The 14,323-nt window shown below is 41.0% G+C and overlaps 1 protein-coding gene across 2 annotated transcripts; it reads left to right on the top strand.

The window, feature by feature from the left end:
- Positions 1-166: 166 nt before the first annotated feature.
- On the top strand, positions 167-13,558 carry ncapg2 (non-SMC condensin II complex, subunit G2). Of its 2 annotated transcripts, none has more exons than XM_038729659.1 (27): positions 167-237; positions 452-577; positions 1,838-2,017; positions 2,177-2,291; positions 2,391-2,548; positions 2,628-2,762; positions 2,884-2,978; positions 3,050-3,206; positions 3,301-3,393; positions 3,481-3,606; positions 3,760-3,939; positions 4,223-4,375; positions 5,172-5,394; positions 5,529-5,626; positions 6,116-6,283; positions 6,374-6,444; positions 6,558-6,711; positions 6,814-6,987; positions 7,101-7,214; positions 7,332-7,481; positions 8,593-8,692; positions 11,115-11,320; positions 11,663-11,797; positions 11,936-12,039; positions 12,226-12,326; positions 12,421-12,520; positions 13,366-13,558. In XM_038729659.1, exons 2-27 carry the CDS (start codon positions 500-502, stop codon positions 13,415-13,417), a joined length of 3,420 nt encoding a protein of 1,139 aa, XP_038585587.1. In that variant the 5' UTR covers positions 167-237; positions 452-499; the 3' UTR covers positions 13,418-13,558. The 2 variants fall into 2 exon arrangements, with proteins under 2 accessions (XP_038585587.1, XP_038585580.1); XM_038729652.1 differs by having other exon boundaries at positions 6,113-6,283.
- Positions 13,559-14,323: the final 765 nt, after the last annotated feature.

Raw genomic sequence — 14,323 nt, 5'->3', positions numbered from 1 at the left:
GCTCCATAGGACGCCACGATCAAGAGGACGTGCACGTCTGTGGTACAGACACGACATATGCAGTGGTTTGTCGCCATCTAGTGGTCGAAGACACGAACGACAATAACACGTCAGCGTCAAGTCGACGCAGGACGTCATGACGCACAGAGCCGACGTTATACAAATTTGCGCGGGTTTGCTCTTGTTATGGGTGGTTGTTATCCGTCTGTTGTCGGCGCACAAAATTCTAAATAAAAGGTAACAGACGAAGCTATTGATTTATACTTTATACTTTCATAATTATGAGTTATAATACTACAAGTACTAACGGACAGGGTAGCATTAAAGTTCACAAATGACACTTTTAAGGCTAACGACGAACGAACTGCCGTATTTGTTTAACGTCAGTCAGCTAACGTTAGGTTAGAAAAAGAGGCACTAACGTTTTCGTTACTGTGTTTGTTTATCGCAGGTGTATTCGGGATTTTCACGTCTCTTCTTGGCTTGGAAAATCCAAAACATGTCCAAGCGTGAAGCGTTTTTAGAGGCCGCCTGTCAGGAAAATGTGGAGGACTTCCTTCGCTTTATCCAGCTTCATGTAAGTAACTTCTGACAAAGACGTAACATTATAATCTTTTTGAAGGGAGCAAATGTTCTACATAAACTAGAATCTAAATATTGTAAAAGAAAAAACAAAACAACAACTGTGAAATGTAGTAGAGGTATAATTTAGAGAATGTGAAGTCTGAAATCCTGTCTTTAACGTAACGTTAAATCATTTTGGAAATTAGTCTTAAATTTCATTAAATCTGACTGTTTCTGCAAATCACATTGCTTTGTTCATCGTTGTGTAACTAACTCCTTAATTTACTTAATATCAGTGTTTCCCCTATATCCTATCAGGAGTGGCGGTGCGTCTTTTGGCTGCTATGTAATTTAAGATTAGCTCAATAGAAAGTAACTGGTAGCTGTATTTTATTGTCCAATGTTGAGAACATCAGTTATAATCTGAGAGTAAACTGGTGTAGCCTGCAGCTCTGTCCTGTACAGACTGGTTCAATTATTTATTTTTCAGTTTTCAGGTGAGTCTGAAAAACTGGTTGTTAGGAAAAGAAAGGAAGGTGGTGACCGTAGAGGAGCTGAGGGTTAGTAAAGCAAATAAGTGATGCAAACTAGTCCTTTTAAGCTAATGAGGAGATGTTTCTTTTTTGGTTTTTATGTGCAAATAATTTAATGCTCACTGTGGAGCATCATAACCAACCAAATTACTTTCTCCAGATCTAAAGGTTGTAGTTCCTCCCTAGCAGACTGATCTTTGGGTGTTGGTTATTTATTATCTGCTCCAGCTTTTCCAACTATTTGTCCAGAGATATGGTGAAAATAATGGCCCAATACGATGTGAAATTAAATATCTGGAAAACTTAAAATTTTCTTGGGGTAGCACCCCCAAACCTCCCGACCACAACCAACGCCAAAACATTAATCTAAAGCTCACATTAAACTATGGGAGAACACTGAAGTTTTAAGCTATGCTAATGTGCATTGCATGTTCATGGGCACAAGAGCAATGTTGCTGAGACGTGTCGTTTTGGGGTTTTATATTCAGACAAAAATTTTGCTTCAACTCCATTCTAGGGGTGAACACTGAATATGATTGAAATTTAATGTAAAAATAGGACATGTTACCTGAAAAGCAGTCAACTATTTGCGTTTGTAAAGATGTAAGCAAAAGTTTAACTGAAAATGGAACAGATTTATTTTCTGTAAGTCTACTGGGGATGAACATGCCTTTTGTAGTCATACATTTTAAAATGTTTTTGTAGCTGTCTATCATGTATGTCTCTGGTTTATTGAGCAGAAGGACAAAGCTGAGCCTTTCGATGTGGAGGAGGTGGTGCAGGAGATGACCAGAGACCAGAGACGGACTCTATGGGGTAAACTAGCTTTGCTCCTTCAGGACGTCCTGCAGGAGTTACCTCCAGCACTCTTGCAGGAAGGCAGCAAGGAGTGTATGGAAGTGGAAGCAACTGCAGATCCTGTAAGTCTACCAGTCAATGTATGTACAGTCATAGCATAAACATTTATGTCATTACAGTTACATTTCTTGGTTGCCATGTAAAGAGATTTGTGTTTAAATGAAAAACAAACCACATAGTTCAAACATTCATTAGTTAACTTTTAATCACTTTTCCTTCAGAAACATGTCATGGCTGTCGTGGATGGCGTGACACTAGTGGCTATGGTGTCCGTAAAGGTCCTACAAGATGGTGACACCTACAGTGCCCTTCTGGAAATTGTCCACCGGCTTCATGGTCAGTGTCCTTGCTGATTTTCCTCTCTGCTAAATTGATTATAGTTGACAGATATTTTCCCATCATGCTATGAGTCTCTTATTTATGTCTTTCACTCAGGTGTTCTGGTGTCGCTGCCTGTCTCAGAGGCACCTCTGCAGCTCCACATCCACACGCTGTGCGAGGCCTGGTGGAAAAAGGGCCTGAAGGAGAAGGAAACGTTCGGTCGCACTGCTCTCCTCATCTCTCTGCAGAAGAGTTTCATTTTGAAGAAACCAGTCAGTCTATGACCTCATGTCAAATCAGTCAATATTGGGCTATGGCCTTAAGGTTTATTTCATGTGTCTGTGTTATCAGGGTGTTGAGATCCAAAGAGTCTGGAGTCTCCATGATGTGCTTTTGAGTGTTGACTACACATCAGAAGACAACAAGCAGATAATCGACTTGTTGCTTCAGTGCTTTCATCGTCCTATTTACATCAAAAACGATGACGTGAGTAGAGTGATATTTAGCCACTGTGAGTTTCAGTCACAGTCTCTGTGGTTTTTTTTGTATCTTATTGTTGTGGTTTTGTCTTTGAGCTGCCAGCCTGATGATGTATGTATTGTCACAGGGAAAGCGATTCCTGGTGTTTCTTTTTAGCTGGAACGTCAACTTCATCTGCGTCATTCATGGCACCATCAAAAACCAGCTGGAGTTTTACAGCAAGTAAGACGTTTACTCTGTTTGACTGTGGTCAATTTTCTGTTTGTTATTTACTACTAAGTTGCTCTGTTCAGGACCATAACTACTCATATTACGGAGATCTACTTCAGAGCATGGAAGAAGGCCAGCGAGGACTTCCTGGAGAAGATTGAGAGCTCATGCATTCAGGATTTTATGCTAAATGCAATCTTCCTTTATAGAGCATCGCCTGTCCATGCCAAAGTCCGACAGGTAGACATATTACTTAGCTGCTTTAAGTGTTTTATTCCCAGTGTTTCCACTCATGATGTGCATATTATGCTCTGTGTGATTATCCTCTGTGCAGATCGTGGGCTATTTCCACAAAAGGAAGGGCTGTCACAAGGTGGACAAGATGCTCTATGATCTCTACAAACCCATTCTCTGGAAAGCTTTAAGTGTATGGATATGGATATTTCTAGCTGCAATCAAACTAGTGTTTTAGTGTTTTATTATAGTCTAATGTGTTTCTGTTTAACTTCTTCAGGCTCCAAACTTTGAGGTGCGTGCAAATGCCACTTTGCTTTTCACTGAGGCCTTCCCAGTCCATGACCCGGATCACAACACCAAGAATATAGATGAGACCATTCAGAAGCAGCTGGACACAGTAATGGTGAGAACCTTTTAAAGCCATTCAGTACTTTTCAGAGCTTATCCAGTTTTTTATTTTATTTCTGGTGCTGTAAGACAACAACACACAGACACTGAGCTTAAAATTATCTGAACATGACCCCTCAGGACCAAAACTATAATCTGTGATCCTCAGGGCCTCCTCGATGACCCTCATCCCACTGTGCGCTCCAGTGCCATACTGGGAGTGTGTAAGATCCTGGCCAAGTGCTGGGAGCTCCTCCCTCCCACAGTCGTCGCAGACTTCCTGAAGAAGCTGGTGATGGAGCTGGCGGCTGACACCAGCTCTCCTGATGTCCGGTGCTCCGTCTTCAAGGTGGGAGATGCTGTTTCTCTCTGTCCCGATGTGTGTTGTCCTGGAAAATTAAGACATGGGGAGCCCCCTTAGAGATAGATTACTATTGATCTATTACACGATCATGATCTAAGCTGAGAACAAAGTGGCAGTATGTAGTCAAGTTGTATTAGAAATTAGAATAAGTTGATGCCACATTGTTAAGCATGATTGTCACTACAGACAAAGTTAACTTGACTGATTTTATTGGCAGCAGACAGGATGTTTAACTTTGACTTGTGGTTTGTGTAATGTTTTATCCCAGTGTCTGCCTATTGTCTTGGACAACTCTCTCAGCCATCCACTACTGGAAAAACTCCTGACTACTCTCAAATACAGCCTTCATGACAGCTCGGAGAAAGTCCGCACAGCTTTCCTTGACATGCTAATCAAGGTCAAGGCAGTTCGTGCTGCCAAGGTACAGTATGTGTAGAGTTTCTTTTTGCTGGATACATTGTTGGCAAAACATCAGCGAGCAAGTGCAGATTGTGTCTTGTGTGATCTTCAGTTTCTGAAATATGTTTCTTTTGGCTTCTTATAGAAACATTTGAAGTACACAGTAATCTAGCTTGACACTTAAAAGGCACTTTATTTGTTCATATTTCCTTATTAAACAAAACCGTAGTAACAGTACAAACAACAGGAATGACAAAGAAAAATACAGACTGGAGTTATTGTATCAGAAGTACAATACAAGACACTTGCATTGCAAAGATTAAAGGAACATTAAAATTAAACAATAACAACAGTATACATGTTATTAGGCCTGTTAAAAGTCAGAATCTCTAAAAAATTTAAAGGTCAGAATCTCTATGACTTTAATCAAGATGCTGGAAAAGGTAAGATTCTCTACACAATCAATGAAGGTAATTAAGGTGGTGAAGACAATTCTTTTTGGAATAAAAATCCATTATCTGTCTCTAAAACACACACATTAGCTACATAAATACACCATACACACAGATAAACTTAAATCTGCATATCCAAAAAGGACATTCACACAAATGCTATAGTTTGTGTGTCTGTCAAGATGAGGAATGTGAGCAACTGTGTTAACGAAAGTTAAATATTTAATTTTTACTGATGATGTATTTGAGTGTTTGGTACAACTCCAGATGTAATTCAGCCAAATTACACTTGAGACACGATCCACTCACAGGATGACATGTTAGTGCCAGGTGTGAAAAAGAGGTTTCTCGTGTTCCACTCTCCAGTTCTGGGACGTGTGCAACATGGACCACCTGCTGGCCCGTCTGGCTATCGATTCCCATTCGGTTTCCAAACGCATTGTCGATCTGCTCTTCAAGTCCTTTTTCCCCGTCAACGAGCCGGAGCGGGAGTGGTGCTGTCGGTGCATCACCCTTATCCAGATGAACCCCATGGCTGCCAGGAAGTTCTACCTGCATGCCCACAAACACACAGCGCCCACCAACATTGGTAAGTGCTGTGTGAACGTGTCCTTTATTCATTAAAGACTAGAGAAAAATGAAATGACTTAGCATGTTGCATTTGTAATATGTTAAGTTCTTCCGATGTCCAGTAGCCATGTATTGTTTTGTCTTCTCCTCCAGTAAAGCTGATGTTTGCCATTCGCCGTGTTCTGAACCGCTGCATCCAGACTGACTGTGACCTCTCCGAGATTAATGACAGCAACAAGGAGAACAGCGCCGTAAGAGAGAGACACTCGTGCTAACAGAGAACAAGTCTGAGTTTGGATTATAGGTTTGAAGTATTTGGAGTGTTACTTAAGTGCCAGAAACTAAACACTGAGAAATACTCTTATCTTCCCCAAATGAGGCTCAAACTGCAGTATTTGATGTTAGAATCTATACATACTCTCCCTGGCCACTTTATTAGGTACACCTGTGCAATCCTATACAGTTTCAGATTGCTTGTATTGTCAAACCAACTGTCCAAAACCAAATGATATTATAAGAGGAACAGAAAATTTATAAAATAGTTGTGGAGGAATAGTTTTCCTTCAGCTTCATGCGTTTCAATTTGCAGATCAGAAATGATAAAGTATTTTATTCATTTTTGGTGTCAGTTCAAACCTATACTGTCTCTTAATGAGATAAGATTTTGTACATTAGTTTAAGTTGTGTACACCGTGTGTCTGAGTTTATGGGGATCTAAATTATAGTTTGATTTTCAGCAGGCTGAACCTCTGTTTGGGAAAGATATGGCCGTCGTGTCTCATCTGCTGGAAGTCGTGGTCATCCTGTGGAGAAGCGTCGAGAAGGGCCTGAAACAAAATAAAGAGGCCCAGGAGTATACATTTGCCAAGTTTGGAAATGTCATGTCCAAATATTTCCAGAGCTTTGAGGTACTTCAACCTCCATGTGTTGTATTTGTTTGTGTGAGTTATTCTTCCATTAACAGGTATTTATAAACTGTCATGATTTTGTTTTTTCAGGATGAGCGATGTACCGTTCCTCTCATACACCTGGCTTCATTCATGCCTCCAGCTGCAGTGCCGACATTCAGGTGCCTCCATCTCATTCAGCTTTCCACTTTCTTGTGTTTTTTTTTTTACACCCTTTCTTCTTTTCTGTTTTACTGAACAACCTGTGTCCCTCACCTTGCCCTCTCGTTCCCAGCTGTGGCATCCTGTCCAGACTGAGGAGGATGGACCCTGGAGCAGTGCCAGCCCAGTACAGCCAGCTGTTAGACTGCATGTGCAGCTGGGGCCAGGCCACCGACATCCTCGAACTCATCACTGACTGGCTCACTGAGGCTCTGCCCAAGCAGGGGGTCAGTCAGCACAACAGCGAAAGAGCTTTCATTTGGACAAAAAAAAACTATTGTTTTTTCCCTTGTTGATCTTTGTTAAAGTCCTCTTCCTTTCAACTACAGGACAAAGCGAATACCACTCGAAAGGTGCGGATCCAGGAGACGGTGGAGGCCAAACCCGACCTGGCGCTGGCTTACCTAGAGTACCTGTTCAGCCGCACTTCAACACGGGAGAAAGTCCTGGCTCTTGGTCCGAGTCCACTGAAGCAGCTCCATACGGTTCTAGGAAACTGGAGGGTGTGTTGGCTTTTTTAGATACATAACACAGTATACTCTCTCAGTCCGTCTATCCCTGCTTGAATATGTTTATACACAGAGTAGATTAATGTATTTTATATCTTTCCTTGCAGTCAGTGCTGTACACTTACCTCAGCTCCACCATGGAAGATAAAAGTCCCAGTGTGGAGACTGCACTGAAGGTCTTCATGTACTACGGTCGTCTTGGTGCACATCTGCAACACAATGTGAGTTTCTCATTCGGCGTGCATTACATTTAGTCTTTCCTTTAAACTGTGTCCCCTCTCAAATTTAGTTAAAGGGGGAAAAAGTTATGAAAATGAAACCATTTGCTTCTCTCCTAGTCCTCAGAGGGTCGAGACTACCTGCTCTCTCTGGAGCATGTGGCAGCGTGGGTGGCCGAGAGGGTGCTGCCCTTCCTGGCCAGACGTACCAGCGACTGTGATGGGAAGGAATCGGAGGAGTCGCAGCCACTGGCTGCACAGATAACTGAGGTGAGCTCTACTATTTCTTATGTAAACAAATTTTTAGTTATGTTTTCAGTGGATGACTTTATAAACAAAGCATAAACAAATATGTGTCAGGCGTATTTTGTGTCTATTGAGCCTTGCCAGACTACAATTAGTGAAGCTAAAATGATTTTCTGAATATGCACGGCTGCGGTAAGCATCGACATTTAATTTGGGCAAATAGGAAAAATCTGTGTGGTCTCCATTAAGGGAGGTAGGACACTTCTTTCCACTGCAGCACAGATGGGTGATTTAGGCTCACAAGGTGGGTACAGTTTCATAACACTACTAGTTTGAGCAGGTGCACATGAATGAAGTAAATTATTTTGTGATCATTATATCTTTCTCCCCACAATTAGACCAACATCTAGTCAGTCCCCCTCAAATAAACACCCAGTAGCTTGATTAGCTCTCAGTACAGAATATTCATTTTCCTCATGCCTTTTGATACTGAAGCTACTTTGAGGTGGGATCTGTGAGGTCTCTTTATGGTAGATGTGGATGGTGTGTTGAAAGGGGTGAATGGACAGTGAAGCTGTAACTCCTAAAAATATTTCTGATGTAAGGTCATTTATATGAATTATAAAGTCAGTCCAAGCAAGATGATATCTCCGCAGGGACTCCAGGGTTCTGGCAAATTAAACCTTATCATCGTGTTCGCAAATTGCCAGGTTAGATTTGTGTCTGACTCATTTTCACCCTGATACATGGCCTGTACCAAGGCTGCTGGTGAAAATACACAGCCATGTTGTTATGCAGAACATTAATTTTTGTGGAGCCTTTTTACCTCCTGCTTCCAGGACTTTCAGTTCTGCTCGGTAAATTCAGACTCCTCATAGATCTCTCTGCTGTACACGCCTCCTGCTCACACTGAAGTGGGCTTATTTTCTTTATTTGTGGCATTATTTTTCAGCCTGTCACCAAACGGCTGCTGTGATCAGATAATGAAAATAACCCTGCATGTGTTTCCGTGAGCTTTTTATTCATTAAGTGGTGGTGGATTGTAGGCAGTTATATCGTTCCCCTAAGACTGGGTGTGATCTCTGTTTGTTTTTGAAACATTCATCTTCACCGTGACGATGATGCATTTCACCAGAGTTTCCTGACTGTGTGCCGAGACGTTTTGCTCGTGGGTTTGGGCGACGAGATGTTCAAGGGTCAAATCCTCCACCTGTGCTCGCTCGCCCTCCTCTCAGGTGAGTGATTCAAATGTCTAGTGAACAATACCACAAGGGAACTGGTACACTGCACTTATGGAAGAGTATGCAGTTTGAAATAACAATTTTTTTTAACATAAGCTTGAGTTTATTTCACTTAAAGGAAACCTATTATACTGCATTTACAGTCCTATATTGTTGTTCTGTGACTCCTATATGGCAGCTTTGCATGATTCAAAGTTATACTGGCTCTTCATGTAGGCCTTCATTTCAGCCTCTGTCTGAAACAAGCTGAATATGCTCTTGTCTCTTTAAGCCCCCCTCTCAAAGCCCACTGTCTTCTGATTGGCCAAGACCTGAAGCACCAGGCCAGGGCTCTACACTAAGGTTTATCCCAAGGAGCAAATGCATTTTAGGAGCACAGTGAATAATGTTCAAGTAACAGAGTTTACCAAACTATTTATTATATACATATTTATACTACGTGTGCGCTCCTTCTGCTTGTGTTCAACTATGATGTGAAACCATTAGTGGACTATGGAAGTGAAGACCCTTGGATCTGTACACTCGGCCTTAAAAATTTGTTGAAGCTTTTTAAAATATTGAAACAGATGTTTTGAAAATTAGACCTTGAAAACAGCTTTTGAAACACTGATCACTCATCGCAAAAAACTTTACTGTGTTTGGTGCTTGTGTAGTTTTTGAACCAGGGACGAGTTCACAATACACCAGCACACCCAAACAACTCACGCCTCACCTAATCTAAACAAGACTACTGAACAGTATTAACGCGTAGGCTACGCCGTTGATTCGACGCAGAAGTATAAATTACATTTTACAATCACTTTAGTAAAACAGAACAAGGGGAACGTGTTGCTCTCAGGAGGATGCTAGGACCACATACTGGCACCCAGGTACACCTTGCAGTGGAAATCTGCATCTCTCCACTGCTGAAGCGCTTTCCATCACATGGAGGAGAAACTAGTTTAAATGAGTGTATTAGTATTTATATTAATATAATAAATTAGATAAAAAGTAAAATTTTAACACACAAAAGTGCAACAACATGTGGTTTGCAAACATTTGTAGAAATAATGGTGGTAATAATTCTTACCAGCAGTATTCCCTTTACGCAGTAGTAATAAAATATTACTATATTTTATAATATCAGCAGAAAGGTTTCTTTTTTTTTTCATCAGGGAGCAGCATAAACAGTCTGTGTTCAGTAGCAAGTGCCCCTGTTAGAGTGAAGGTGAAGTGGTCCAGCACAAGGCGTAGCGACAAGCGGGCGCGTTCCCGTCACGCACACGCCCGCCCGCTGCCGAAGTTGAATTGTCTTGAACGTTTTGTATGCAACGCGCAGCACAAATCATTGGAAGAGAGACTGATCCTCGCTGTTTGAGTTTACAGAATCTATTACTGTTTACTAAATAGGACGTCAACAGGAAGGAATTCACATGGCAGAGCATCCCCGCAAAACTAGATGAAGGCCTATCAGGTAAAGTTATGTAGCCTATAATTTTAACTTAAGTTAAATAGGCTACAGCCTATCCATAGAGCGCCTACAGTTTACTTGCAGAGTACTTTTCTCCCTGTCTGAAATCACCTGAGGAGCGTGGAGCAACCCCACGGGGCCAAGCGACTACGTTTTGATTTTAAGAACGTTCCTAAGACCGAAATCTTCCCCAATACTAATCAGCATGCAGTTTGTTCTCCCACACGCTGCATCCATCATAGTCTGCCTGCTTCACAAGTCACTGCTTGTTTCGGTGGGTGATTTGCAGGCTGATCAACATCCTGCCCCTCCTGTGACCCATGGTTTCACTGTATGTGTATTCAGAGCCAGTAAACAACAGACTTTTAAAATAATAATAATAATAAAACTGCATTAACGTGCGATAAAATAATTGTTGGCGTTAATTAATTAACGCAATAATAATGTGTTAACATGCCCAGCCCTAGTTAATATATTAATGATTTAATTTTACTATATGCATTGTCATTTTATGTAATAGTATACTATATAGCTCACCACAGGTATAATATTTATTGCACTCGGACAAAACAGCAGTTTCGTATTTGTGTTTTTGTTTTCATTCATTAAATCCTTGCACAAGAAAAATGGCCTACATGGTTCTCTTAATTTGTTAAAGCTACTATCTCAGCAGTAATCAGAACCATGCAAATGTGATGAAAAGTGAAATTGATGTGTAGAAAAAGCCGTTCAAAACAGAGTGTTCAGAACAGGAGGAAATCTGAGGTTTTGGCTCACAGGGATTTCTTTTACATACCTTAACCTCCATTATTTGAAGCTTTGCCCATGTTTAACATGAACATCCAACATTGTAAAATTGTAGATAAGTCATAAAATAAGGAAAAGCATAATAGGTCTCCTTTAAAACAGTCCTCTTGCATCTGGTCTCTTTACCTGAATGAACATCTTTACGTCTTGTGGTTCCAGAGGCAGGCTACCTGTGTATCCCTGCAGTACTGCTGATTTTGAAGGAGGTGACAGATAGCTATGTACCCGAGGACACCAACAATCAGGTTCAGGAAAATCAGGAAGATGCAACCACTGTCATTCTGGGTGTGGTGGCCAACATCTTTCAGAAGATTATCGAACTCTTGGCTCGCCGTCTTAGGAAGGAACCAGAGGAGGGACAACAGGTAGACATTAAACCCCCACCATGTTTATTGATTTATTTCATTTGATCTAATTTTCTATTTAGTTGGTTTACCAATACCTTTTTGTTTTAAATAAACTGCCCATTTATTTCTTACTTATACTTCTAATGGACCTATTGCCTGCACACCGGTTGGTTTCCTCACTACTTGTTAAAACAAAAGGAGCATGTTTGGTTTATATTGGTCTATAACAACCCTTTATAACAGACTGTCACTGCAGTGGTATTTGTTGCACTCGATATTCCAGCACTGTAGAACTTGCTTCATTAGTAAAAACTTTTTCGAGTTTGTTAAGAATGTCTCCATCTTTGTGCCCTGACTTAGCTGTGTCAGTCAGCCGTTACCGGCCTGACAGACTTCCTCCAGGTAGCACAGAACTGGGACAAAGCACCTCTCAGCGGGGTCTTCTCTACTCTTTTTGCTGCCATCATTGTGGAGAAGAGACATTTGCTTCAGAAGGTATGAGCTACCAGCCAGAGCATTTGTCTTTTACCAATATCCCACACGTCCTTGGCTTGATAAGGGACTTGACCGATTACGTTCTTGTGCATTTCAATTAAGGGAATGATGAATGTTGCTGTGCTCTTATTTTTAAAGATTACCCATCCTGAAGAGATGATCGCCCCAGAGTCAGTGGAGGACATGCCTCCTCTGTCCAGTGTCCTACTGTCTGTCATCCTTAAATTACCCTCTGTTACCAGGTAAATATCCTGTGTCCCCTTTCTCTTGATTACACTAATAACCTACTGAACATGCCCTCACCTTAGTCTTTTGTTATTTTAGAAAGCTTACCCTTATTATTCTATTTAGTTTGATACACTTACTTGTGCTTAATGTAATCAATATACAGTATAATAGCCTCATTTGTTCTTTAATGTTTCTTTCAGGGCATTTTTGACAGAAGTCATCTCGTCTTTGGACTCTGAAGCAATCAGCAGTCTGTATGAGCTGGCTGCCGTCCTGCAGCTCATGGCAGTCATCAAAGCCAGTGAGTTCACATGACTGGAGTTTTTTCTGGTCAGACATCTTTAATTATAATAATAATTCACAATTTCGTATATGTCACTTTAAAAATTCTTTAGCGGGGCAGTCTAAAGCGGTCTTGAAGAGCGCAGCCACATCTGTGCAGCAGCAGCTTCACAAACATGCAGTCACATTGGTAGACAGCAGAGACATCCAGAGGTAAGTGGAAGGAAATCTAAGGGTGGGTTCACACCTAAAGGTCCGGTTCCTGAATCGAACCAATGCCAGGATGCTACATTGTTTCAACTTTCCATCCGCTCCAGTTTGCGTTCTCACAGGCAAAACTTCAAACCAGAAATGGTAAACATGGTGAAAACTTTGTTGTTTCTACCTGGACATCATACATCAGGGACAACCATCAGGTTCATGTTGGTATTGGTCTGGAGTGCATGTCAGCAGACTTTGGAGGGTCACGCAAATGAACGTGTCATACGACAGCAGGTGTTAAATAATTTAATAATGCAGAAATTTTGAAGAAGAAACTCTGCATCAGACAGACTTATTATCAGATCATACCACGACTTGTGTTTGTGTTTATTCTTTGTACCAAACACCAAGGCAAACTGGCAAACTGCAAAAACCTACATGGTAGTAAAATGTGTTCTGATAAATATGAAATATTATAAATAACAAAAATAACAGCACATTTAAAAAGTACAGTAATAATAAATAATTACTATTTTAAGTGACACATACAATGGTAGCTGTGATTGGTTCAAATGGTGTTCATATCAGAAAAGAACTGCTCTAGAGTTCACTTGTCAGTTGTCCGAGACCACCCCTTCAAGGCGTACCAGAGAGTTTGGTCTGCACCAGAATTCATGTTTGTTCACACCAATCCAAAACGAACCGTACCAAGGGGGTCTTTGTTCAACCGGACTAAACAAGGTCTGTGTGAACCCACTCATATTTCAGATGTTTTCTTTAGATAATCTGTGGATAGTTTCATTGATTGTTGGTTTATGAACTGTAATGTAACTTTTTTTAATCCCTTTCTGCCACAGGGTTATTTATGAATCTTCTGTGAAGACCGTGAATGAAATTCTGGATTTCTAGGTTTACCCATGTAATATCTGCTTCACATTATAATTGTGTGAAGCTAAGGCGTGTTGTACAATATCTGCTTTGTTGTTTGAATCACATGTTCAATTTCTGGAAGACAAAAATCATGAAAATAAATATTTCACTTTCACTGACTGAGCTTTTATACAATATGGTCTTGGATTCAAGTACTCTAAAATTATTACCGTTAAGTTTCTCTCGACTGTCCCTCTGGATTATGTTTGTCCAACATCGTAGAGCCTGTTAGCCACATTAGCCGCACAATAGCTAACGCCAAGTTAGCTGACCTTTAAAATAAACAGTAAAACAACAAAACACGGCAACACTTAGATATTCTAAGTTTGAAGTCAGATCACGTACAGCCCGTGGCAGTCCATCCTTGAACAGTTATAGAGCTCCTTATGGTTGTGGAACTTTTGAAACACTAATTTATTAATTTAACACGCACTGATAAAGAAGCATGAACATTGCGGTGCCTGCCGTTCTCCACGGTGGGCTTGACCAATAGCGCGGTATTTTAATTTTGCCGATATTGCGACAGCCCTGACCCGTGAAGACATCTGTGTATGCACTGTGTTCTGGCACCTTTCTGTCATAACCAGCATCAACTTTTTCAGCAGTTTGACCTACAGTGGCTCCTCTGTTGGATTGGACCACAGGGTTCACCATGACCCTGTTGCCAGTTCACCACTTAATTTAGGGTCAGTTTAGGGAAAATAATGGTGGCCACATAAATTATTGACACTTTGGGCCCAATTTGGAAATTTTCACTTAGGGGTGTACTCACTTTTGTTGCCAGCGGTTCAGACATTAATGGCTGTGTGATGTGTTATTTTGAGGGGACAGCAAATTTACACTGTTGAGCTGTACACTCACTACTTTACATTGTAGCAAAGTGTC

The sequence above is a fragment of the Micropterus salmoides genome, unplaced genomic scaffold (assembly GCF_014851395.1).
Source record: "Micropterus salmoides isolate LMB-PRFRI ecotype aquatic unplaced genomic scaffold, ASM1485139v1 Ms_hic_scaffold_1, whole genome shotgun sequence".
Lineage (NCBI taxonomy): Eukaryota > Metazoa > Chordata > Actinopteri > Centrarchiformes > Centrarchidae > Micropterus > Micropterus salmoides.
Note: the sequence above shows the minus strand (reverse complement) of the source record. Positions and strands in the feature narration are given on the sequence as shown.